The sequence below is a fragment of the Castanea sativa genome, chromosome 5 (assembly GCF_040712315.1).
Source record: "Castanea sativa cultivar Marrone di Chiusa Pesio chromosome 5, ASM4071231v1".
In the NCBI taxonomy this organism is placed as follows: Eukaryota; Viridiplantae; Streptophyta; class Magnoliopsida; order Fagales; family Fagaceae; genus Castanea; species Castanea sativa.
Window position 1 is genome coordinate 6,581,730 of NC_134017.1, and position 24,753 is coordinate 6,606,482.

General features: G+C 34.9%; 2 protein-coding genes and 2 long non-coding RNA genes across 4 annotated transcripts; 3 read left to right on the forward strand and 1 right to left on the reverse strand.

Annotated features, from left to right (window-relative positions):
* The first annotated feature begins 10,681 nt into the window (after window positions 1-10,681).
* LOC142636948 (uncharacterized) lies at window positions 10,682-12,783 on the forward strand. The gene is made up of 3 exons (XR_012844437.1): window positions 10,682-10,852; window positions 11,457-11,508; window positions 12,577-12,783. It is a non-coding gene; the product is annotated as an uncharacterized LOC142636948 (long non-coding RNA).
* A 704-nt stretch (window positions 12,784-13,487) lies between these two features.
* On the forward strand, window positions 13,488-14,273 carry LOC142634637 (uncharacterized). Its single transcript, XM_075808928.1, has one exon. The coding sequence runs from the start codon at window positions 13,488-13,490 to the stop codon at window positions 14,271-14,273; it is 786 nt and encodes a 261-aa protein (XP_075665043.1).
* Window positions 14,274-17,885: 3,612 nt separating this feature from the next.
* Window positions 17,886-19,799, forward strand: LOC142636949 (uncharacterized). The gene is made up of 3 exons (XR_012844438.1): window positions 17,886-18,060; window positions 18,665-18,716; window positions 19,741-19,799. It is a non-coding gene; the product is annotated as an uncharacterized LOC142636949 (long non-coding RNA).
* Window positions 19,800-21,049: 1,250 nt separating this feature from the next.
* On the reverse strand, window positions 21,050-22,650 carry LOC142633914 (transcription factor MYB26-like). The gene is made up of 3 exons (XM_075808177.1): window positions 22,518-22,650; window positions 22,217-22,346; window positions 21,050-21,929 (listed from the first exon to the last, which is right to left on the reverse strand). The coding sequence occupies exons 1-3, from the start codon at window positions 22,648-22,650 to the stop codon at window positions 21,227-21,229; spliced, it is 966 nt and encodes a 321-aa protein (XP_075664292.1). The 3' UTR covers window positions 21,050-21,226.
* Window positions 22,651-24,753: the final 2,103 nt, after the last annotated feature.

Below are 24,753 nucleotides of genomic sequence, written 5' to 3' on the forward strand. Positions count from 1 at the left end.
TTATTAAGACAAGCAATGACATTAAATGAAGGGAAGGATTTGGTGTTCTAATAGAATAAAAATCATATATCTAACTCTGAATGTGACACTTTATGCTTCATTAATGGTAATAAATTGTTACATATTTTTTTTTTCTTTAATTAAGTCTAATAAAAATGAACAAAAAAAAGTGTTACATTTAAGGGCTGTGTGATTTTTATTCGAATTTAGAGTTGAAGTGACCATGTGACTGGTGTTAAGTCTTGAGTTTGGACTGAAGAATAGAACTTGAACAAATGGGTGTAGAAGGTGATTGAATATGAACTTTGCTGAAACATGTAACAATTATGGTAATTTGCTGTTGTTGGCGGTGCAGCAGGACAATAATTCAAGCTTTACATGCATGGTAGACCCAATCAGCCAAGAGTATAGTACTTGGTTGGTGACATTTCATTTGTATTTGTGGTCACATTAGCCCAATGAAAATAAGGGGCCCAAAAGATGAAGTCTCTTAACTCGGCCTCCTAAGCCCTTGAAACCTATTTGCAAAATGTGGAGGAAGACATGCCATTTGAATCAAGAGCCCGTTATCACTTGCAACACAACACATGTAAAGGGCCTAATTGGCACTTCTTCACGATTTATAATTTTGTACATGAAACTGAAAGTGGATATCACAAGTGTGTAATCCACCCCATATATGCAGATATTATATACAACTGTTACACAAAATACCACCGCGTCTTTCAAATGGTACCATTCCTCAATTCTCCAACAAGTTTTTGTCTTTTGTTGAAGACGTGGAAGCATTGGCCTGTCGCAGGGCTATTAACTTTGCTGCAGAAATTGGAATACATGAAGTGATTATTGAGGGTGATGCTCAGATTGTCATTGATTAGTTACAGTGTGAAGCTGCTAGTTCTGCTCAGATTGGTGAGGTGATTAACGACTGCTAGTTCATATTGTCAAATTTCTGATTACCTCTAAAACACGTGTGTAATCTTTGAACTTTTAAACTATGCCTTTATTTATGAAATTGGTTAAGAGTGTGTATAAATGTACTTCGACTGGTTGCTTGGAAAATGAAGTGGGGGGGGGGGGGGGGGGATAAGAAATTAGAAATCTTTGGACTTCTAAATAATGGATTTTCTATGTATATATGTATGTATGTTTGCTTGCTTTGTTTGATGCATGAGAAAATGGATGGACGGACGGGCTAGATTTTTGTTACGGTCGGTTTGGTTTATGGGAAAATTGGCAAGAGATACTAAAAAATGATGAATTTTGGGCTTAACAATTATGCACTTTCTAATCTACAGTCACACTCTGTTTGGTTTCTGATCAGAAACCAAATAGAGTGTAGATTAGAAAGTGCATAATTGTTTTGTTAATGGTTTGTCTCTTTGCTGATAAAATGTAGAGAGAGAGAAAGAGAGAGGATATGAATTAAAGTTTCTTATTTTTAAATTATGCGTTTTTAGGTTGTGGTGAACATCAAAACTGTTTCTTGTTAACTTTGATAAACGAGATATTTGGTTCCTTATTGACAACTTGGATGTGATCTTAATATCTCATGCTTTTTAAAGTACTTTTGAAAGGTATTCTTTTATGCCTTTTCTTACTGATAACTAGTCATGATAGATACTTCAATTATAGTTTTTGACAACTACTTGCTATAAAAGCTAAGGTGTATATCCGTTGTGGATGAGCTCTAGCTTAACAACACCTCCTCTCCTTGTAAGAGTACACAGTAAGGTAGTAGGTTCAGACCCATCTGTTGTATGCGTAACATAGTAAGGTAATGTTTGGATAAAAATCATTGCGTCCACGTTTTGGTCAAGACGCGTTTCAGTCTTTTTTTTTTTCTCCTTCCTACGCACGCGTTTTAGCTTTAGGGGACAACGTTACTGTTCACCCACTGTTCACATTGTGCACTTACTGTTCATGCACTTTTCATTAAAAATGGATTTCAAGGTACTATTCACACATTTAAAAATTATTTTGCTATAACATTTTCAGTTTTTAGTTTTCAGTTGTATCCAAATGGACCCTAATAATAATAATAATAATAATAATAATAATAATAATAAAAACCGTTGTTTGACCATGAGAAAATTGGTAACTAATTAACTAATAACCAATTAACAAATTAACCTAATGTCTCCATACCCCTGGTGACCTTAAGGTTGTGAATATATAATAATAATAAATAAACAGAGGGATTTAATTAAGAAAATATGTTATTTCATATTCAAGATGGTGAACACAGAGCAACCTAAAAAATTATAAAGAATTAGACCAAAAAATCTAAGTGAATCATGGAGCTCAAAAATGGAATTGCTGTGTATAAAACCCCAGTTCGAATCAACAAAGATTCCAATTAATCAGTTGGTCTCTATCATTTCCCTTGTGAGTATATATGAATTTATGGATGGACAAAATTTAGTTACAAAATTGGTTATAGCCTAAGGTTACAACTTCCTTTAAAAAAAATAAACATTACTATAAATTTTGAAAATCTAATTGTTGAATTGCATATTCTTTATGCTCTTAATACACATGTCAAATTTTGTGTCAATTGGATATTATTTACTATATGATCTATAAGCTTCTATTTTATGCATAATTTTAAATTACAAAAACTTGCAATTTAAACAATTTATTGATGAAATAAGTATTGATTTTTAATTTTTTAAAAATTTTGCAAGCATGTATGGAGGATATAAGAAGAAAATATAATCCAATAAAAAGATAATGAGTAAGGTTGTAATCTCAAGCTACAATCAATTTTGTAGCTAAATTTTGTTGTTTATGGACATATGACTATGTTACACAAAATTAAATTTCTACAAAGCATTCCTTACTTTGGTGCCTCAAAGAAAAAGCAAGTCTTTTTCTAAACCTTCATTTTTTTCTTCTTCTTTAAGAACATTGAAACTATAGAAGCTTCAGCTTGCTCGATCATATGTCTAGTAACTAGATACATAGTCCAGTTAAGGCCTCATAACTGTAGTATCTATTACGGATTGCATCCTGGAAACTGTGCCCAACTTCTGCCAAATGTTCCATCAGGAACTTAACTAGCAAGTACAGAATTGTGGTTTGGAGTAAAAAATTGGTTGAGTGGGGGATGGATATATGCGCAGAATCTCTATAGGCAAGATAAATTATAAATGATGATAAGTGTTAGGTATGGTCTTAATTTACTGCTACTAGACATGAGTAAATTATAACCTGATAAATTAATTGAAATTTTGTGAACCACAATACTCATGTAGGGTATACCAAAAGGGGGGGAAAAAAAAACCCTATGGAGGGGCTCTCTTGCTTCAAACTTTAAAGGTTATGATATAGAAGTACTTACTATTAGTTATTACCTAGATTTAGGTGGCTAAGACATTGCTTCTGGTATTTCTACTCATGAATTTATCTGATTAACATGATAAACCCCATAAGATTTGCTTTGCGGTGAATGATATGTCGATGCTGATGTGGTTATCCTGATTGCCAATATGTTTACTTTTTGATGAGAGATGACTTAAGTAGCAGGCTTCAGACTTTAGGTGGTAGTGTCATCCAAGTTATGCTCTTGTTTCTCTGATGCTCATAGTGACCTATGTACTGTGCTGGAAATAATATCATCTAGAATGATATCCGTACTGCACTTGCTGGTGGAGGTTGTTTTTTTGTTTTGTTTTTGTTTTTTTCACTCCTATATATGGCTGTAAGATGTTAGTCCACATTAATTTTGCCATAACCAATTGTTTTCATTACTAGCCAATACAGATGCAGTTTTATTCTTTTCATAAGCCCTCAAATGGGTTGCTGCATTACTTGAACATTGTGGTAATTGTTGCAATATAAAAGCTGTTATTTAGAGGCATATTCGAGGACACTAAAGGCTAGAGTTTTCAGGGGTTGGGTCAACAAATAAGTCATCAGTATCATTTTGTTCGGTCTTTTTGGTTTCTGTATAGCTGTTAACTGTTCTGTTCTGCAGGAGATGTTTCTTCTTCAAACGAGCCAATGATTTTATTTCCTAAACGGACTTTCCAACCTAGCATTATCCGGCATAAGAGGAACCATGGATTCTTTGTTTGGTACATCTCTCTATCTCTCTCTCTCTCTCTCAAAATTAAAGTAAGGATTGAAATTCAAATCTTCTCTTTAAAGTTCAAATAATTTCATCCAAATGAAATCAATCAATCAATCAATATATATATAAAAGCAGAGACCTCATGCGAGAGAGCATGAGGTCCTGCCACGTGGCGTACTCTATGAAGAGAATTGAGATACCCTTAAGCCATATTAGAGATAAGAATAAATTTAAAAGTAGAGACTCTTTATTTCTTTTGGTTCAATGTTTCAAGACTAATATTTTTTTTTACATTTTTTATTCAATGTTTTAAAACTACTATTTATTTCATTTGGTTCAATGTTTCAAGACCTTCCATCTCTTACCTACACAAAAAACCCTTTACATTTCCATTCATCATTTTCACTTTTACTCCTTTATATACACATGTCCATAGTCTTTCATATCATCCTATCTCAAATATACTTAGACAAAAAATGATGTCATTTAGCTTTAACATTTCAATGGCACCTACATAACTCCAACGTTGCAGCATCATTTGATCGTAACCCGTATGAGTAGGCTATGACCAAGGAAGAGGGCTTGCATTTTTTATTCGGTGACGGTAGCTTACAATTTTGATGTTCCAGTCAGACATAGTAGATTTTGTGAAGGTGATGAGTCGCTTGGAGTCTTTGGGTGTTTGAGATTTTGGTTTGGGAAAGTTATAAATATATTTTATATTAGAACTAAAGAAAAAGAAAAGGGAACATTCTAATTAATTATTTATAAAGTTAGCTTCTTCTTTTTTTAATTTTTTTTTTAATTTTGTATTAGAATTCATAATTTGTAGGTTTCTTTGTATATAGCCATAGTGGTAAAAACAAAAATCAATGGTGACTTAAAAGTATTTTTCTCCTTTTTTTAAAGGATATAGAAGCCTAATTAAAGCCAATTAAATTTTGATAAATGAATGTGTTTTTAGCAAATTTCTCTTAGTTTAATCACGTTCTCTGTATGTTGATACTTACAAATGATTTCCTTAATTCCATTGAAATAATTAATTGGGTGTTTATGATCTAGGTCTTCATATTTGGTTGTGAGAATAGAGTGATTGAGAAAGCGTTTCGGTGGTTTCTTAAATTTTTGTAATTATAGGATATAAAAATATTTTACATTTTAAATTCTTATTTGTAGATTTCAAAATCATTTAATCAGTTTGAAAAATAAAATCTACTATTAACGGTAAATATTATAATATATTATAATCTTACAATGTTATACAATTTTTAAAATAACTTATGAATTAAAAAAAATCAAGTTTCAAAGTATTTAACAATATTATGGGAAAACATAAATATTATACAATAAAATAAGTATTAAGTATTATATGTAGATTTTAATATATATAAAAATAATTTCAAATGACATAGTAAAGTAGTCCGCACATCGTGCGGGATATCATCTAGTTACTAATAAATATAGGGAAAAGATATGGAATAAATTTTGTTCTTATAGCAACTCAATAACTACTTCTTTTTGTTTTGTTTTGTTTTGTTTTTTTGAGAAGAAACTTCTTTTTGTTTATTCTTATAGGGACAATAATTATTTCATGCATTAAATATATGCATATTCCTTTTCACAATGTGTAGATCCCACAATTAAATGAGCACCACACATTGTGAAAAAGAAGATGCAATATTCATTTATAAGATACATTGTCCACAGAGGGAGGGGGGCTGATAAAGATTGAGATTCATGCTTTATGCTTTATAACGAACATGGTTATAAGGATGAAATCAACAGTTGATGGCCCATCGAAGCCACAGCCAAATATGGCATGGTACTTTAATCATTGTGGCGACAGGGAGACTGTTGTGTACCTGTTTTTATTTTCCAACACATTACCCTCATGAAAAGTGGAAGCTTTATTTTGTATTCTTTTATAATAAAGAAGAAGAACAAGAATTATTAAAAAATAATGATTCATTTTTATCTTCTGTTTTTCTATTAGACTGATTAGTGCTCGTTTGGAAGAGCTTATGTTCATTGGTTTATTGAACTTAAAAATTAGTTGGCTAAAGTAAGTATAATTATACCTAAGAAAAATAGAAAAGTTATACATAAGCTAGATAGGAAGAATAATTAACCACTCGTCCAAAGGAACACTAAGGAGATTAGAAATTTTAAACAACTTTCTTACCGATTGGATGCATGAATTAAAGTGTGTAATTTAAATAAAGATTTAGTAGATTGGCAAAGAAATAAAGAGTACTCCACGAACTTGAGACCTACTATAATTTGTGAGAATTTGTTGACTTGAATCAATATGAGTGGTAGTTTTTACCTCTTCAGTTCTTGAAATTCTTTCCTGTTCATAATCCTTGCTATTCAAAATTCTCAACATTATAGTAAAAGATTGAAGAAGTTTTATTCATTTCATTAATTAAACATTTCTTAGTCAAGTTATTTTATTTTCTTATTTATTGATTTTCTCATCCACCAATTTCTCCTAATAGTTGCAATTAAAAAAGTTATATGATGAACCAAAAAATGTATCGTCCAAACAACAATAAATGAGCAGAACCTTCAACAGGTTCTGTAATCGCTGATTATTAAAGATGATAAGTCTAATAATTTGATATGTTACAAAAGCAATAAAGCCTAGTTAATGACGACCATTACTCATTGACCTTAAATTCCCATTAAGACAGGGATCGTTACACACAGGGAAATAATTACCTGCAATTATGTACATGAAGACATTTATGTGCGCAACAGCTATCTAAATCACCTATAAAAGAAACAATTCGTCTTACTTGCTAAGGTACGTCAAAAATTACTACAAAAACACTTTATATACAAAATATAGGAGCTAATTCTGATTTTATCATCGGAAGGTTTTATGAAAACACCCCATTGGTGTTTTCTCCACTAAATTCTCTCTTTTATTTTGCAGGCATCCAAAGAAGACGTTGGCTCCATTGGACGAGTAACATACTAATGATTTTAGGCATCATTAGTTTGACGCTGTCTGTGGGAAGGACATATCTGAAACCAGTGCTCTAATCTGTTGTAAAAGTTTTTTGTCCTTTCAATGGATCCTAATTCTTCAAACCAAATGAAGGAGTAAATCCGAACCCTTGTTGTGAGTGTAGAAGAGTTGACCAAGCAAAATGAGGAGTTGAGGCAGAGAAGCGACAATGCCCCACCTAGGATACAGAACAGGGAACAACAAAGCAATAACGAAGAGAACAACCGAAGGAAAGATCATTTTGATGGAATTGAGCGTCCAAGTAGGATGCAAGAGGAATTCCAAAACATGAAGAAACGGATGGACGAGTTGAATAACTTGGATGGGATGATCAAACAAACTGCGTCACCTTATATTGCTGCTGTGCTAGACTTGCCACTGCCGCAGGAGTTTAGGCTCCCATAAGTTGACTCATTTGACGGTTTAAAGGATCTGCTTGACCATATTGAATCCTTCAAAAGTCTAATGAACTTGCAGAAAACCTCGGATGAAATTATGTGTAGAGGTTTTCCAATTAATTTGAAGGGAGTAGCCAAGGTATGGTTCAACAAGATTCCCCCTTTGACAATTGGATGTTTCAACGAACTAGGTGAGGCTTTCGTCTATCACTTCATTGGCGGCCAAAGGTATAGACAACCCACTTTGCATTTGTTAAGTGTGAGATAGGAAGTTGGAGAATCCTTAAGAATGTATGTGACAAGATCTAACAAAGAAGTCCTGCAAGTGGACGAAGCAAAGGATTAGGTGTTGGTCACGGCCTTCTAGGTAGGACTAAGATCAGAGGATTTCTTGTTTTCAATAACAAGGAACCCGCTAGCAACCATTGCTGACCTATTGTTCAAAATACAAAAGTACATGAATGCAGAGGATGTCTTAGCCTCTAAAGGAATCATGAAAAGCTACACACGAGAAAGAAGTTATCACCTAACAAACATGGATGAGATAGATCTACCTCGTCCATGAAATGCTGAGAACGTAAGAAAATATGACTAGTAAGTGTTTTCCTGTTTTTCTTACTTTTTTTTTTATCATCCTTTTTTGTATTTCATTACTAAATAAAGGTCTCCCTCGGGTAATGACCTTGAATACAAGATCCAGAGACTTCTCTTTCAAAAAATGAAGTGATCCTAGGATTCCTCTCTCAAAAGATGTATTGATCATCCAGTGACACGCAATGGTCATGCCATCTAAAGACGATTGCCCAACGACACGCAGCAATTGTAAAACAGATGTATTGATCATCCAGCAACACGCAACGATCATGCCATCAAAAAATGATTTCCCTACGAAATGCAGCAATCATAAACAAAAAAGATGCATTGATTTTCCTGCGACATGCAACGATCATACCATCAAAAGATTAATTGCCCTGCGAAATGTAGCAATCGCAAATCAAAAGATGAATTGCCCAGCGAAACGCAGTAATCTCAAAATAGATGCATTGATCATCCAATAACATGCAATGATCATGCCATCAAAAGATGATTGCCCTACAAAACATAGCAATCGCAAAAAAGAAAAAAAAGAAAAAAAAAAGATGCATTGATTGTCCTGCAACATGCAACGATCATACCAATAAAAGATTAATTGCCCTGCGAAATGTAGCAATCACAAATCAAAAGATGAATTGCCTAGCGAAACGCATTAATCTCAAAATAGATGCATTGATTGTCCAATGACATGCAATGATCATGCCATCAAAAGATGATTGCCCTGCAAAACATAGCAATCGCAAAAAAAGAAGAAGAAGATGCATTGATTGTCTTGCAACACGCAACGATCATACCATCAAAAGACGAATTGCCCTAAAAAATGTAGCAATCGCAAATCAAAAGATGAATTGCCTTGCAAAACAGATGCATTTATCATCTAGCGATACACAATGATCATGCCATCAAAAGACAATTTCCCTGCAAAACGCAGCAATTGCAAAAAAAAAAAAGATTCATTGATTGTCCTGCGACACGCAATTATAATACCATCAAAAGACCAATTGCCCTGCGCAAATTGCCCTACGAAATGCAGCAATCGCAAATCAAAAGACGAATTGCCCTGCAAAATGTAGCAATCGCAAATCAAAAGACGAATTGCCCTACAAAATGTAGCAATTGCAAATCAAAAGATGAATTGTCCTGCGACATGCAGTAATTGTTAAAAAAAAAAATGCATTGATCGTCTAGCGACACGCAATGATCATGTCATCAAAAGACAATTAGCCAGAGACATGCAACAATTGCAAAAAAAAAAAAGAAAAAAAATGCATTGATCATCTAGTGACACGGCAACGATCATGCCATCTAAAGACAATTGCCCAACGACGCGCTGCAATCATAAAACAGATGCATTGATCGTCTAGTGACACATAATGATCATGCCATTAGAAGATGATTGCCCAGCGACATGCAGCAATTGCCAAACAATACATATGCATTGATCGTCCAGTGACACATGCAATGATCATGCCATCTAAAGACAATTGCCCAGTGACGATTGTAAACAAAATTGCCGAGAAAAGAATGGAATTCGAAGCGACATGGATGAATCTAGTTTATTCCTAGAAAATTGTCCTCCTCTAGATAAACAATTTCGAAATAAGAGGGCAATTGATGAACCAAAAAATGTATCGTCCAAACAACAATAAATGAGTACCACCTTCAATAGGTTCTGTAACTGCTGATCATTAAAGATGATGAGCTCAATCATTTAATATGTTACAAAAGCAATAAAGCCTATTTAATGATGACTATTATTCATCGACCTTAAACTCTCATTAAGACAGAGGCCGTTACACATAGGGAAATAATTACCTGAAGTTATGTACATGAAGACATTTATGTGCACAACAACTATCTAAATCACCTATAAAAGGGATGATCCATATCACTTGCTAAGGTATGTCAAAAATTATTACAAAAAACTATCAATATACAAAATATAGGAGTTGATTCTGACTTTATTATCGGAGGGTTTTAAGAAAACACCCCACTGGTGTTTTCTCAACCAAATTCTCTCTTTTATTTTGCAGGCATCCAAAAAAGATATTGGCTCCATTGGACGAATAACATACTGACGATTTTAGCCATCATTATCACTGATTATTAAGATTAATCTGTCGATTTAAGGAAAAATCAAAATGTTTAACCTAACAAGGCTTGGAATAGTCTCATATATAATTCATATAGAATGATTCCTAAAAAAAGTAAGGATGTGAATTTAACCCACCAATTTGACTGAATTCAATCCAACCCGATGGCCAAATTGGTTATTTAATGGTTGATGGGTTGGGTGGGTTTTATTTTTTATTTTTTGTGGATATTGAGTTTGGTTGAGTTCATGTTGGAAAGATTTTAAATTTAAATAACCTGACTAAACCCATGCTATTAATAATTTACAAATATATGTAATTTAAATATTTTTGTTGATTCATTTTTGTATCTTGAGACTATCATGTCCCTGTCAGCTTTAAAAAAAAAAAAAAATGTTAAGGTCAGATTTTAAGCCCCTCCCACATGGCCCCCACCTAACCCCATTACCCATCATTCTCCACCACTCATTTTTCTCTTATTTCTTCTCTCTTTTGGCCGGCTCTCGCCTTTCTTTCTCTCTTTCATTTTTTCTTTCTTTTCTCTTCACTTAAACACACTCACTTCTCAACTCACCCGCCGGCCTCCTCTCCAAAACACACCATCTCACCATCATTTTTCCGGCAAGATCACCGGAAAAATTCTTAGGAACCCATAAGCATCTTCATCATTTTATTTGAGGTAAAAATTTCTAATCTTTTGGTAGGTTTTACACTTTTGCTTGAGGATAATTTTTATCTAAGCTTTGATAATGATACTCATGTGATTTATGAGCATTGGAAGTGATATTTATGTGTTTTTATGTATGGGTTTTGTATTGGTGGAATTTTTGATGAGTGGGTATATATATTTTGTGCTAAAATGGCTATTCAAGGTTTATGTATGGTGGAAAAATTTAGGGGTTTTAAGATATAATGTATGATGGTTGGTAAATTTAATTTTGCCATTGTCATTGGGTTTATTTGGAGTTAGTGAAATTCTAAATTTCTTGTCTTGGAGGATATGTTGATTTTTGCTTTCATGGGTCTCTTAATGATGTAGTGTAAATCTTATGAAAACTAGTAATAATGTTGGAGATATTATAAAATGGCTTTACTTTATAAATTGGAGTTGATACCTTGTGAATAAATTTGTTGAGAAACCTTGGGAATGGTATATATTATCTTTGATGAGGTTAAATAGTAGGCTTGCCTAATTAAGTGTTTATTTGGCAAATCCTAAATTTTGGTTAGATACAATTTCAAGTTTTAGACTTATTGTGATAGGTTTACTTGATATTGTTTAGGTTCTAGCTAATCTCCTTGGAACTTGGAGAGTTAAGCTTTTGTGGTTGCGAGGTAAGTAGCTTCTTAATGGGATATTTTTGGAAAATTACCATATTTCACAAACGATGTTTTTGGGTCAAACACATTTTGAAAAATTATATATGGATATATGTTTTCTTAAAATTGTCGTGTTGTGACCCTATTACATATTATTATATATAAAAATGCATCATATTTGGTATTACATTTGGGGAAATGCATGAATTGTTGATATGGAAAAATGAACATCTTTTATTTAATCTTTGATAAGGAAATTATGGATTCTATGGTATAATAGAAAATTTAAAGATGCTTATCTTGTCTTAGTACTTGAGAAATTGATAGAAAATCTTCTTGGGAAGAATGAAGTTGAAAAACCTTACAAACTTTGTGGAAATAGATTTTTAAGGTTTTTTTTTTTTTTTTTTCCTGAAACTACTTGGATATAAACTATGTGTTTCAAAGTAATGTAACTTGTGAGCATCATGTAGTTTTAACACCATGCCATGTGTGATTTTCCGGTGATCACCCGATTTGATTTTCGTAGTCTTTGTGACAACGGAATCAAATCTAGGTCAGTGCCCTTTCATTTTGGATGACACGTTCTTCCCTGCTGTCCATTGGGGGAAGAGGTTCCTTGATTGTGTGTGGGTGAGGCTGCTGTCCATGGGGCCAAAAGACCACATGTAAAAGAGGTCCTATTTGACGCGCTCTCTCTGCTGCCCATGGGGGGAGAGAAAAACCTTGAGGGTATATGTGAGGCTGCTGTCCATGGGGCCAAGAGTCTGCATACCAGAGAGGACAATATCATGCCAATTGTGAATGAGTGGATCCCCTGACCGGTCTATGTGGTAGTGTGGTTTATTATTGTGATAATTTATCTTATGTTAGATATTATGGCTTTGGAATTTATATTGTTAGTGCTCACAGATTATAGTCTATTGCTTCAAGGTAGTTACTTAGAGAAATTTGGTATTTCATTATTTAACCATTCTTGTCATATTATTATTCTTGATGATGAAACTTGCATTTCCCCCACCCCCATTAATTGTGCTACTTACTGGGCCCTGTCTCATCCCATTATTTTTATAAACTTTTCAGAGTAGACAACAATATTTTGAGACAGCTTTTGGTGGCTAATAGTAGTTAGACTAACTACTGATGGAGGCTGAACTTTTGTAATGGAGTTATTTGATGATGTACATTTTAGAATAGGCTTGACTCATTCTTTTGTATATTATAGTGGTTGTGACTATATTCCCTCTGATGGGACAAGCTGTTGATATGTAATTATTATTCAGACCTCTATTCTTTTGTGGCCAATAGTTTTTGTAATTAATGCTTAGAGCTCTGACTTACTTTGAGAGTATATTCAATGGAATTATTAAGATAATTCTTGATGTTGATACTTGATAGGATTTATGTGGATTGAATTTTCAAAAAGTAAAAAATTTACAGGTAATTGAGATGTCTTTCTCACGCTTTGAACCCGTTGGGGTTTGGGGCGTGACAGTTATGGTATTAAAGCATAGGTTATGATTCTATAGACTTTTGAAAATAGGAATTGATTTTGATCTAAGTCAGAGCATTAGGGGTTGATGAATTCTTTATTTTATACCTTTGTTTCAGCTTCCACCTGCTATTCCTTTTCTTCTCTATCTTTTCTGTGTTAACCTTCTATGTTGCCTTATGATTTACTTGCTTGTTTCTTGGGTATAGGTATAAGTACTTTGGTACACTATGCCTCCTAAAAAGTAAGGCATGTGGATGAGGTTACAGCTCTTGAGCATGGTCATAGGCAACGCCAAGAGCGTGAGAGACCTGTCACTCCTGATGGTGGTGAGATTAATGAGGAGGCAGTGGCAAACAGGATTTATGCTAGGATTGCTAGAGCAATCTAGGGTGGTGAACGGAGGAGGGACGGTTGCCTTTTTCCGGAGTTCAATAAGCAAAATCCTCCAACTTTTGATGGGGGACCTGATCCTATAGCAGTAGAGAACTGGCTGCTAAAGATGGAAAAATTACTGAGAGCTCTTAGATGCACTGATGCTGAAAAGGTGGAGTATGCCACTTATACTCTTCAGGGTCCTGCTGAGAGATGGTGGAGAGGCGCTGAGTGTTTGTTGAGCACTCCCATTACTTGGGAGAAGTTTAAGGAAGTTTTTAATGGGACATACTTCCCAGATGTAGTGAGGGATCGTAAGGCAAGAGAATTTTCTGATTTGGTTCAGGGGGCTATGACAGTGGAGGAGTATGCTGCTAAGTTTGTTGAGCTCTCTCGCTTTGCTCCTTACTTAATTCCAGATGAGTCTAAGAAAGTGAAAAAGTTTTGGGAAGGCCTTGATGGTAGGATTCGCCCTCTCATTATAGCCTCCAGAGTGGATACTTATACTGAGGCTGTGAAGCGGGCAATGAGTCTTGAAGAAGATTATAAGCACAACCCTAATGCCAAGGAGAGTGAAAAGAAGCAAGGGCCCTTTCCTTCTCAACATGGTAAGGGTCAAGGGCATAAGAAAGGATTCTTTAAAAACTCGGGTAATAGAGGACAATCTTCTAGGCATAGCAAGAGTGCCTATCCTCAATCTGGTGATAAGAAGTCTTGCTCTCGTTGTGGTAAACTTCATGATGGAAAAAATTGTGATGGGGTCAAGATTTGTTTTGTTTGTAAGCAACCTGGACACTTTGCTAGAGATTGCCCAAGTTCTAAGGGCTCGGGTTCCTCTTCCTCATCTCAAGTTACAAAGGGTAATGACAATGGGAAGAAGGTGCAAGGTAGAGTGTATGCCTTAACTACTTAGGATGCTCAGGCCACGGATACGGTGGTGGTAGATATACTTCCTTTGTTCTCTGCACATGCTAAAGTTCTTTTTGATCCTGGTTCTACGCATTCTTTTGTTTCTTGTGCATTTGCTAAGAATCATGATAAGAGCCCCGAACTACTTGACTTTGAGTTATCGGTTTCTACCCCTGTTGGTGATACTTTATTAACTAATCTTGTGCTTAAGTCTTGTATTATTTGTATTGAGGGTAGAGAGCTTTTGGCTGATTTGGTGTTGTTGGATATGCATGATTTTGATGTTATTTTGGGCATGGATTGGTTGGCTTCTTACTATGCTAGTGTGCATTGTTTTGAGAAAGAAGTGGTGTTTAGGCTTCCAGGCGAATCAGAGTTTTTATTTAAGGCTTCGTGTTTGCCTTTTATGCCTCGTGTGATATCATGCATACAAGCAAACCGCTTGCTTAGAAAGGGATGCCAAGGATTCCTTGCTAGTGTAGTGGATTCACAAAGTAGAGAATTGGAGATAGGAGACATTCCCATTGTGAGGGAATTTTCAGATGTTTTTCCTGATGATTTGCCTGGGTTGCCCCCGGATCGTGAGATTGAGTTCTCTATTGATCTCCTTCCAAGTACTGCACCTATTTCTAAGGCACCTTATAGAATGGCACCTACAGAGTTGAAAGAGCTTAAGGAGCAATTGGTAGAATTGTTGGACAAGGGGTTTATTCGCCCTAATGCCTCGCCTTGGGGAGCTCCAGTTTTATTTGTCAAGAAAAAGGATGGGTCTATAAGGTTATGTATTGATTATCGTGAGCTTAATAGAGTCACCATTAAGAATAAATATCCTTTGCCTCGTATTGATGACCTATTTGATCAGTTGCAAGGAGCACAAGTCTTTTCTAAGATTGATCTTCGTTCTGGTTACCACCAGTTGAAGATTAAGGGTGAGGATATACCAAAGACGGCCTTTCAGACTAGATATGGTCATTATGAGTTTTTGGTGATGCCGTTTGGATTAACTAATGCCCTTGTTGCTTTTATGGATTTGATGAATAGGGTATTTCATGAGTACTTGGATCGATTTGTCATTGTGTTCATTGATGATATTTTGATTTATTAATTCTAAGAGTCAAGAAGAGCATGAAGAACACTTGAGGATTATTTTATAGATTTTAAGAGAAAGGAAGTTGTATGCTAAGCTGAAGAAGTGTGAATTTTGGTTGAATTAAGTGGTGTTCTTGGGTCATGTGATATCTAAGGATGGAATTACAGTGGATCCTAATAAGATAGAAGCTGTGGTTAATTGGGATAGGCCTACAAATGTGAGTGAGGTTAGAAGTTTCTTGGGCCTTGCTGGTTACTATAGAAGATTTGTAGAGGGGTTTTCCCGCATTGCAGCTCCTTTGACACAACTAACTCGGAAGAATGTTAAATTCGAGTGGAAGGGAGATTGTGAGAAAAGCTTCCAAGAGCTAAAGCGGAGGTTGGTCACAGCTCCAATGTTAACTATCCCTTCAGGTACAGGGGGTTTTGTTATTTATAGTGATGCTTCTCATAAGGGACTTGGTTGTGTGTTGATGCAAAATGGGAAGGTTGTGGCTTATGCCTCCCGTCAGTTGAAAAATTATGAGAAAAATTACCCCACTCATGACTTGGAGTTGGCTGCAGTTGTTTTTGCTTTGAAAATTTGGAGATATCATTTATATGGGGAAAGATGCGAGATTTTCACTGATCATAAAAGTTTGAAGTATTTCTTTACCCAAAAGGAGTTAAATATGAGGCAACGAAGATGGTTGGAGCTGGTTAAGGATTATGATTGTTCTATTAACTATCATCCTGGTAAGGCTAATGTTGTAGCTGATGCTCTTAGTAGAAAGCCTTCGAGTTTTTCAGCTGCTTTGCTAACCTCTCAAAAGGAAATTATTCAGGATCTTGAAAGGATGAAGATTGAGGTTGTTATGGGCTATTTTGAGGCCTACCTGGCTAGTTTGAGTGTTCAACCAACTTTGGTGGAAAGAATTAAATTGTCACAGGCCGATGACCCACATCTAAAGAAAATTTTGGATGAGGTGCGTAGTGGAAGGAAATCTGAATTTTCTATCTCTGAGGATGGTGCATTGAGATTTGGGAGTAGACTTTGTGTGCCAAATGATTCATTGATTAAAAAGGAGATTCTAGAGGAGGCTCACTATTCCCCATATACAATACATCCGGGTAGTACAAAGATGTACCATGATCTTCGTGAAAACTTTTGGTGGAATAATATGAAAAGGGAGATTGCTCACTTCGTAGAGCAATGTTTGACTTGTCAGTAGGTTAAGGTGTTGCACCAACGACCCTCGAGTTTGTTGCAACCACTTCCTATTCCCCAATGGAAGTGGGAGAAAATTTCTATGGATTTTGTTTTTGGATTGCCAAGATCTCCTAAGGGGCATGATGCTATTTGGGTGATTGTTGATAGAATGACAAAATCAGCTCATTTTCTCCCTATTTGGATGAACTACTCCCTTGATCAGTTAGCTAAGCTCTATGTTGATGAGATTGTGAGACTTCACGGAGTACCTACTTCTATTGTTTCAGATAGAGACCCAAGGTTTACTTCTCGTTTTTGGGGTGGTGTGCAAAAGGCCTTGGGTACTAGATTGGATTTTAGCACGGCTTTCCACCCTCAGACAGATGGACAATCTGAACAGACTATTCAAACTCTAGAAGATATGTTGAGAGCATGCGTTTTGGATTTTAAGGGGAATTGGGCTAGTCACTTACCTTTGGTGGAGTTTGCTTACAATAATAGTTATCATTCAAGTATTAAAGCAGCACCTTATGAAGCTTTGTATGGGAGAAAGTGTAGATTCCCGATTTGTTGGGATGAGGTGGGAGAATGAAAAATATTAGGGCCAAAGATTATTCAGAGGACTTGTGAAAAGGTAAATATGATTCGTGATCGACTACGAGCAGCCCAAAGTAGACAAAAGATCTATTATGACATTAAAAGGAAGGCTTTGGAACTTAAAATTGGAGATAAATTTTTCCTACGGGTTGCACCTATGAAAGGAGTAATGAGATTTGGTAAAAAGGGTAAGTTAAGCCCTAGGTATGTAGGGCCTTTTGAGGTCTTGGAGAGAGTGGGCGAAGTTGCATATAGAATTGCTCTACCACTGGCCTTGTCAGGAATTCATAATGTTTTCCATGAGTCTATGTTGAGGAAATACATTCCTGACTCTTCACATATTTTGAGCTATGAGCCCCTTTAGATTAGAGATGATTTATCATATGAAGAAGTTCCGATAGAGATTTTGGACCGTAAAGAGCAAGTGCTACGCAAAAGGACAATAACTTGGGTAAAGGTGCTTTGGAAGAATTACTCAGAGAAAGAGGCATCTTGGGAGCGTGAAGATGATATGTTGTCAAGATACCCAAACCTTTTTCAAAATCAAGGTACGTAGAATTTCGAGGACGAAATTTTTATAAAAGGAGAAGAATGTCACGTCCCTGTCAGCTTTTTAAAAAAAAAAAAAAATGTTAAGGTAAGTTTTTAAGCCCCTCCCACATGCCCCCCCACCTAACCCCACTACCCATCATTCTCCACCACTCATTTTTCTCTTATTTCTTCTCTCTTTTGGCTGGCTCTCACCTTTCTTTCTCTCTTTCATTTTTTCTTTCTTTTCTCTTCACTTAAACACACTCACTTCTCAACTCACTTGCCGGCCTCCTCTCCAAAATACACCATCTCACCATCATTTTTCCGGCAAGATCACCGGAAAAATTCTTAGGAACCCATAAGCATCTTCATCATTTTATTTGAGGTAAAAATTTATAATCTTTTGGTGGGTTTTACACTTTTGCTTGAGGATAATTTTTATATAAGTTTTGATAATGATACCCATGTGATTTATGAGCATTGGAAGTGATATTTATGTGTTTTTATGTATGGGTTTTGTATTGGTGGAATTTTTGATGAGTGGGTATATATATTTTGTGTTAAAATGGCTATTCAAGGTTTATGTATGGTGGAAAAATTTAGGGGTTTTAAGATATAATGTATGATGGTTGGTAAATTTAATTTTGCCATTGTCATTGGGTTTATTTGGAGTTAGTGAAATTCTAAATTTCTTGTCTTGGAAGATATGTTGATTTTTGCTTTCATGGGTCTCTTAATGATGTAGTGTAAATCTTATGAAAACTAGTCATAATGTTGGAGATATTATGAAACGGGTTAACTTTATAAATTGGAGTTGATACCTTGTGAATAAATTTGTTGAGAAACCTTGGGAATGATATATATTATCTTTGATGAGGTTAAATAGTAGGCTTGCCTAATTAAGTGTTTATTTGGCAAATCCTAAATTTTGGTTAGATACAATTTCAAGTTTTAGACTTATTGTGATAGGTTTACTTGATATTGTTTAGGTTCTAGCTAATCTCCTTGGAACTTGGAGAGTTAGGCTTTTGTGGTTGCGAGGTAAGTAGCTTCTTAATGAGATATTTTTGGAAAATTACCATATTTCACAAACGATATTTTTGGGTCAAACACATTTTGAAAAATTATATATGAATATATGTTTTCTTAAAATTGTCGTGTTGTGACCCTATTACATATTATTATATATAAAAATGCATCATATTTGGTATTACATTTGGGGAAATGCATGAATTGTTGATATGGAAAAATGAACATCTTTTATTTAATATTTGATAAGGAAATTATGGATTCTATGGTATAATAGAAAATTTAAAGATGCTTATCTTGTCTTAGTACTTGAGAAATTGATAGAAAATCTTCTTGGGAAGGTGGAAGTAGTTTTTTTTTTTTCCTGAAACTACTTGGATATAAACTATGTGTTTCAAAGTAATGTAACTTGTGAGTATCATGTAGTTTTAACACCATGCCATGTGTGATTTCCCGGTGATCATTCGATTTGGTTTTCGTAGTCTTTGTGACAACGGAATTAAATCTAGGTCAGTGCCCTTTCATTTTGGATGACGCGTTCTTCCCTGCTGTCCATGGGGGGAAGAGATTTCTTGATTGTGTGTGGGTGAGGCTGCTGTCCATAAGGCTAAAAGACCACATGCAAAAGAGGTTATATTTGACGCACTCTCTCTGCTGCCCATGGGTGGAGAGAAAAACCTTGAAGGTATGTGTGAGGTTGCTGTCCATAGGGCTAAGAGTCTGCATACCAGAGAGGACAATATCATGCCAATTGTGAATGAGTGGATCCTCTGACCGGTCTATGTGGTAGTGTGGTTTATTATTGTGATAATTTATCTTATGTTAGATATTATGACTTTGGAATTTAAATTGTTAGTGCTCACAGATTATAGTCTATTGCTTCAAGGTAGTTACTTAGAGAAATTTGGTATTTCATTATTTAACTATTCTTGTCATATTATTATTATTGATGATGAAACTTGCATTTCTCCCACCTCCATTAATTGTGCTACTTACTGGGCCCTGTCTCATCCCATTATTTTTATAAACTTTTCAGAGTAGGCAACAATATTTTGAGACAGCTTTTGGTGGCTAATAGTAGTTAGACTAACTACTGATGTATATTTTAGAATAGGCTTAACTCATTCTTTTGTATATTATAGTGGTTGTGACTATATTCCCTCTGATGGGACAAACTGTTGATATATAATTATTATTCAGACCTCTATTCTTTTGTGGCCAATGATCTTTGTAATTAATGCTTAGAGCTCTGACTAACTTTGAGAGTATATTCAATGAAATTATTAAGATAATTCTTGATGTTGATACTTGATAGGATTTATGTGGATTGAATTGTCAAAAAGTACAAAATTTACAGGTACTTGAGATGTCTTTCTCACGCTTTGAACCCGTTGGGGTTTGGGGTGTGACAGAGACTTCTTATGAAGTTGGAGTATCAGACTCCATTGTGTAAATTGTAATTTCTTTTGCTAGATAAATAGGGAAAGGAGGTTTCAAACTTCATACATAGGGCATCATAGGGTATTGATATCATTAAGTTACTAAGTCAAACCCCTTTCGTGTAAATTAAAATATTTTATTAAATAAGGAGACTGAATAATTGAATGCACACCAATCTTTATGAGTTAGGTTGGGTCTTTAATTTCTCAACTCAAGGAGCTTAGCTTGGGTAGATTGAGTTTAAGAAATACCTCAAATTAACCCAATCCATATACACCCCTTGCTAAACTAACCAATAACAATTTTCCACTTCCTCTTCCTCTTATTATTATCATTATTATTATTATTGTTATTGTTATTGTTATTGTTATTGTTATTGTTATTGTTATTGTTGTTGTTGTTGTTGTTACCATTTTATTATTTTAATTTTTCCTCTTGTATTACTTCTTCTCATGTTTACAATTTTATTATTATGTTCCTCATGAATACAAATGTATTAACGCGCGTTGATACATGTTGATCCGTCAAAATTAACAACAGTACTATATATAGGAAACCGTATGATTGACAAATCTCTGAGAATTGACGATTAAAGAATTAATTACTGTCTCTAACTTTCCTCCATAATCAGATGATTTATTTGTCTATATGCTTTCAATAATGATGACAAAGAGAGAAAGGGAGTGAGCCCTCTCACTTGGTATTGGAAAATAACGACGAAACCAGGTACTAAGGTACATCAAGTAGTATGTGTCCACAGAAAAACTGGTACAAATATAGAGCAGATACTTTCAACTTTGCTAAGCACCAGGAAGTAGGAATTCATAAAATTTATTAATTAAGCTGACAAACTTGAATAATCTACACATATTTTTTGAACTTCAGCCAGCGTTACTCACTTTAACGGGAAACATTTAGGTTTCCCAAAGAGGGTTCTCTTATGTCTTGTGCACATAACAAGCAATAAATGCATTGTATCAATTAGCTAGGTCCATCAATTAATAGACAGAACCTAACTCCAACAGAGTACCATGTCTAAGTCTCCCAAATTGAAGGAAGATTAGGGTTTGTGACAAATTGTATCAAGTACGATGATGACATGATGGCACATCCATGTACTCCATATGATTGTTGGGCACGTGTGGATCATGTGGATAATTAAAACTAGCTGGAAAATATGGGAGACTAGCAAGTGGGCCAAGGTCTTGTGAAGCACATAAGTAAGGCATGCCACAACAATTACCACTAATATTCTCACAAGGTTTTGGAATCATGGATGTTAATGGATCCTCATCATATTGCGCTGCTGTGATACTTGGACCAATAAGTTTATCGCCAATATAATGCTGTGTTGCTCCACTAGTGCTGAAATTCTGAAGTTCTTGATTAGGATCAAATTGTTCATGAGGTTGATAGCCTAATGACCATAGTGGATCATAAAAAGAAGAATTTGATGGTGGTGCCATTGGGGGTGGGGGTGGAAATTGAACCAAACTGGCACCATAATTGGTTTGCTCTAATTTGAGATCACCATGATCAAAGCCATGCAACGTTGGGGTTGGAGTGGGAAGGTATAGCTGGTTTTGTTGAGAGCTTAGGATCCAATTAGGGTTTGCATTTAGAGAGAAAAAGCGTTCCTCAGAGTTACCATTATAGTGCATATCAGGAGAGTTGGTTATGGCATGAACATCATGAGAAATCAATTTCTTCTTAATGCTTGAATTCCAAAAGTTCTTAACCTCATTATCTGTTCTTCCTGGTAGTTGTTTGGCTATCTGAGCCCACCTGTCCAAAAAAGAAAAAGTTCCCTTTTGCATGAAAAAAAAATGATATACATAATAAGGATAATATCAATAATAAGAAGACTAAAAAGAGTAATGATAGAGATATTATAAATTTTACTTGATAAGATTTACTGAGTATCAAGTGTTAAATAAAAAAATAAAAAAGTAAATAAAAAAAATTCATTTATTATGTTATTAATATGTGACTTATGATATTTAATTTTTACTGTTTTTATTATTATCTATAATTAGTAATAATATAAGCACTTTTGGAAAAGAAGAAGGTACTTGTTTCCTAGAATGCTCTGGAGTTCAATGATGAGGGCAGCTTCTTGGGGAGAGAAGCTCCCGCGTTTTAAGTCAGGTTTGAGATAATTTACCCATCTAAGTCTACAGCTCTTTCCACATCTCTGCAGACCTGCTTCATAGAACCGTACAAGAAAAGGGACAAAAAGAAGAACAAAGCAAATTTGAGAAACGATAGTAGGAATGTATGAAAGCTAAAGCAAATTTGAGAAACGATAGTAGGAATATATGAAAGCTAGTGCAATTGAGAGAGAGAGAGAGAGAGAGAGAGAGATAACGTTACCAGCAAGTTTTGGGAGAGAGCTCCAGCAACCATGGCCATAGGTTGTAACGTAGTTGATGAGTTTCTCATCTTCCTCTGGTGACCACAGTCCTCTCTTAACCTTTTGCTTGTTGCAGCATGAGTGATTTCTCATCTTTCTCTCTTAAAGCAGTACAATTGGGGAATAGGTTTAAAAAGAGGAAAAAGATCAGAGAGAGAGAGAGAGAGAGAGAGAAAAGAAGAAGAAGAAAAAAAAAAAAAAAAAAAAGAATAAAGAAGGGGCATCCCTAGGTCTATATCGCTAGCTAGAAAAAGTCACATTACACCTAAAAAAACAAAAGTGAAAGAGCAACTATCAGAAGAATAGAACAGAGAAATGGGTGATTTGGAAGTATGAGTACTGACTACACTGAGGTTATGAATTTGATGTAAGAGCTGTACCATGGTGGCCCAGTTAGGGTTTGTAGCAAAGAGCTGTATTGCTTATTTGCTTCTTTCGTTATTTCAGAGTTGGACTTGCTTTACTTGTCACACGTGCAATGTATGATTCTTGATCAAGTAAACATTTTTTTTTGGGATGAAAATATGTGATTGTAGACCATTTACCCTCTAGCTTAGAATTATTGAGAATGAGCATTGGGAAATAATGAGATTTTGAGCTGAAAGCTAATCGGTTCTGATTGAATGGGAATGATGGTATAGTCTAAATCATAAATTTATGAATCATGCACTGCCGGCTGAACAGTAGAAGCGATAGATGCGGTCGCTTAAGGCTCTAAGTAAAAAAAATGCCTCACAAATTTTAACCAATAGGGTTATTTAAAATCAATAAATAAAATAATATTTTTTTACTAGATGAAAAACAAACAAAAAAGAAAGAAAAATGCTATGTTTACAATATTTTTCATAACACTTTTACAAATAATGCTAAGTAGCAAGTTCTTATAGACTGTTATTGATGACAAAAAAATAATTATAATAGTGTTTTCAAATAGAAAACAAGAAACAACTTAAAACCTAGGATTTGTTGTGAAAAATATTGTGAATGTTACATTTCTAAAAAAAATAAGAATAATAATAAGAGTTCAGTTAGGAAACTTTTACTAGTTCTCATCTAGGTCTACCACTAATACCACTTTTTTACTTACCACTATCAATCTGCCAAATCAACAAGTGCGAAAAATTTTGTCAAATTTTTTTGTATTTATAAAATTTCAAAAAAAAAAAAAAAACTACGTAGTTCATGTTAATTAGTAATAATTTTGTATTTAAAATAAGATAATTAATTTTTACCTTAGGCCCCAAACGCATCAAGCTGCCCCTGGAGTCATGATTGCATATTGAACCGAAAAATTCTCGATACTTTGTCTTTAGTGAATAAGGGTTCTCAAGCGCAGTCCTTAATTTGGCTCAATGCTAACCAGGTACTAGGGAATGAAGTAGATTTCACTGCATAGAGAAGAACAATAATTTTATGTCACATCATGTTATATATTATTCTATATATATAATCATTTTTTTGCCTTATCTTACGCGTTTATAGAAGAATATGTTTTTCTAATTTCACATTTCTATATAATTATTATAAGGTAATTACATTTTTAAACCTTCAGATTGTCAGGTATCGCATTTTTAGAAATTTAGATGCCCATCTTAATGTGGACTCCTAAACAAAATGCAACCTAAGTGAATTCTGTGGGGAGTAAAATGACCCAAGTAGGCATATGGGCCTTTGGACTGTAGCATGGAGGACCGACCTGCTCCAGAATTAAACTCTACGAATTGGCCCATACGCCAAGGATCCGAGGATACAGCCGAGGACGAGCTTCTCCTCGGACAGGTCCAAGAGAACTCAAAGCTTCATCATGAAGGTCAATGCACAACTCTGGAAAGACTAATGGTTAAAGGGGGAAACCCTGAATCTTCAAGGTACACCGGTGTTAGAAAAATACCAAAAGAAAAGGCTGCCACTACCACATTAAAGACTCTGCACCTACCTCCCTGGCCGCATTAATGGGGAAGTGACTCCTGAACAGTAGAACTGAAACTTCTGGTCACTATTCAAAGGTACTAAGAAAAAGAAATATATAGGGGGAAGGGGGTTAGAGCAACACGTGGAAAAAGCATCAGAAAAAGAAGTATTTAAAGGGGATGAACGCTAGAGAAAAGGGGGGATCGGGAACTAAGAAAGAAATTAAGAATTGTAATCTTTAAGGAAGAAAGAGAAATAGTAAAGAAATAGTCCTCGGCTCAAGTC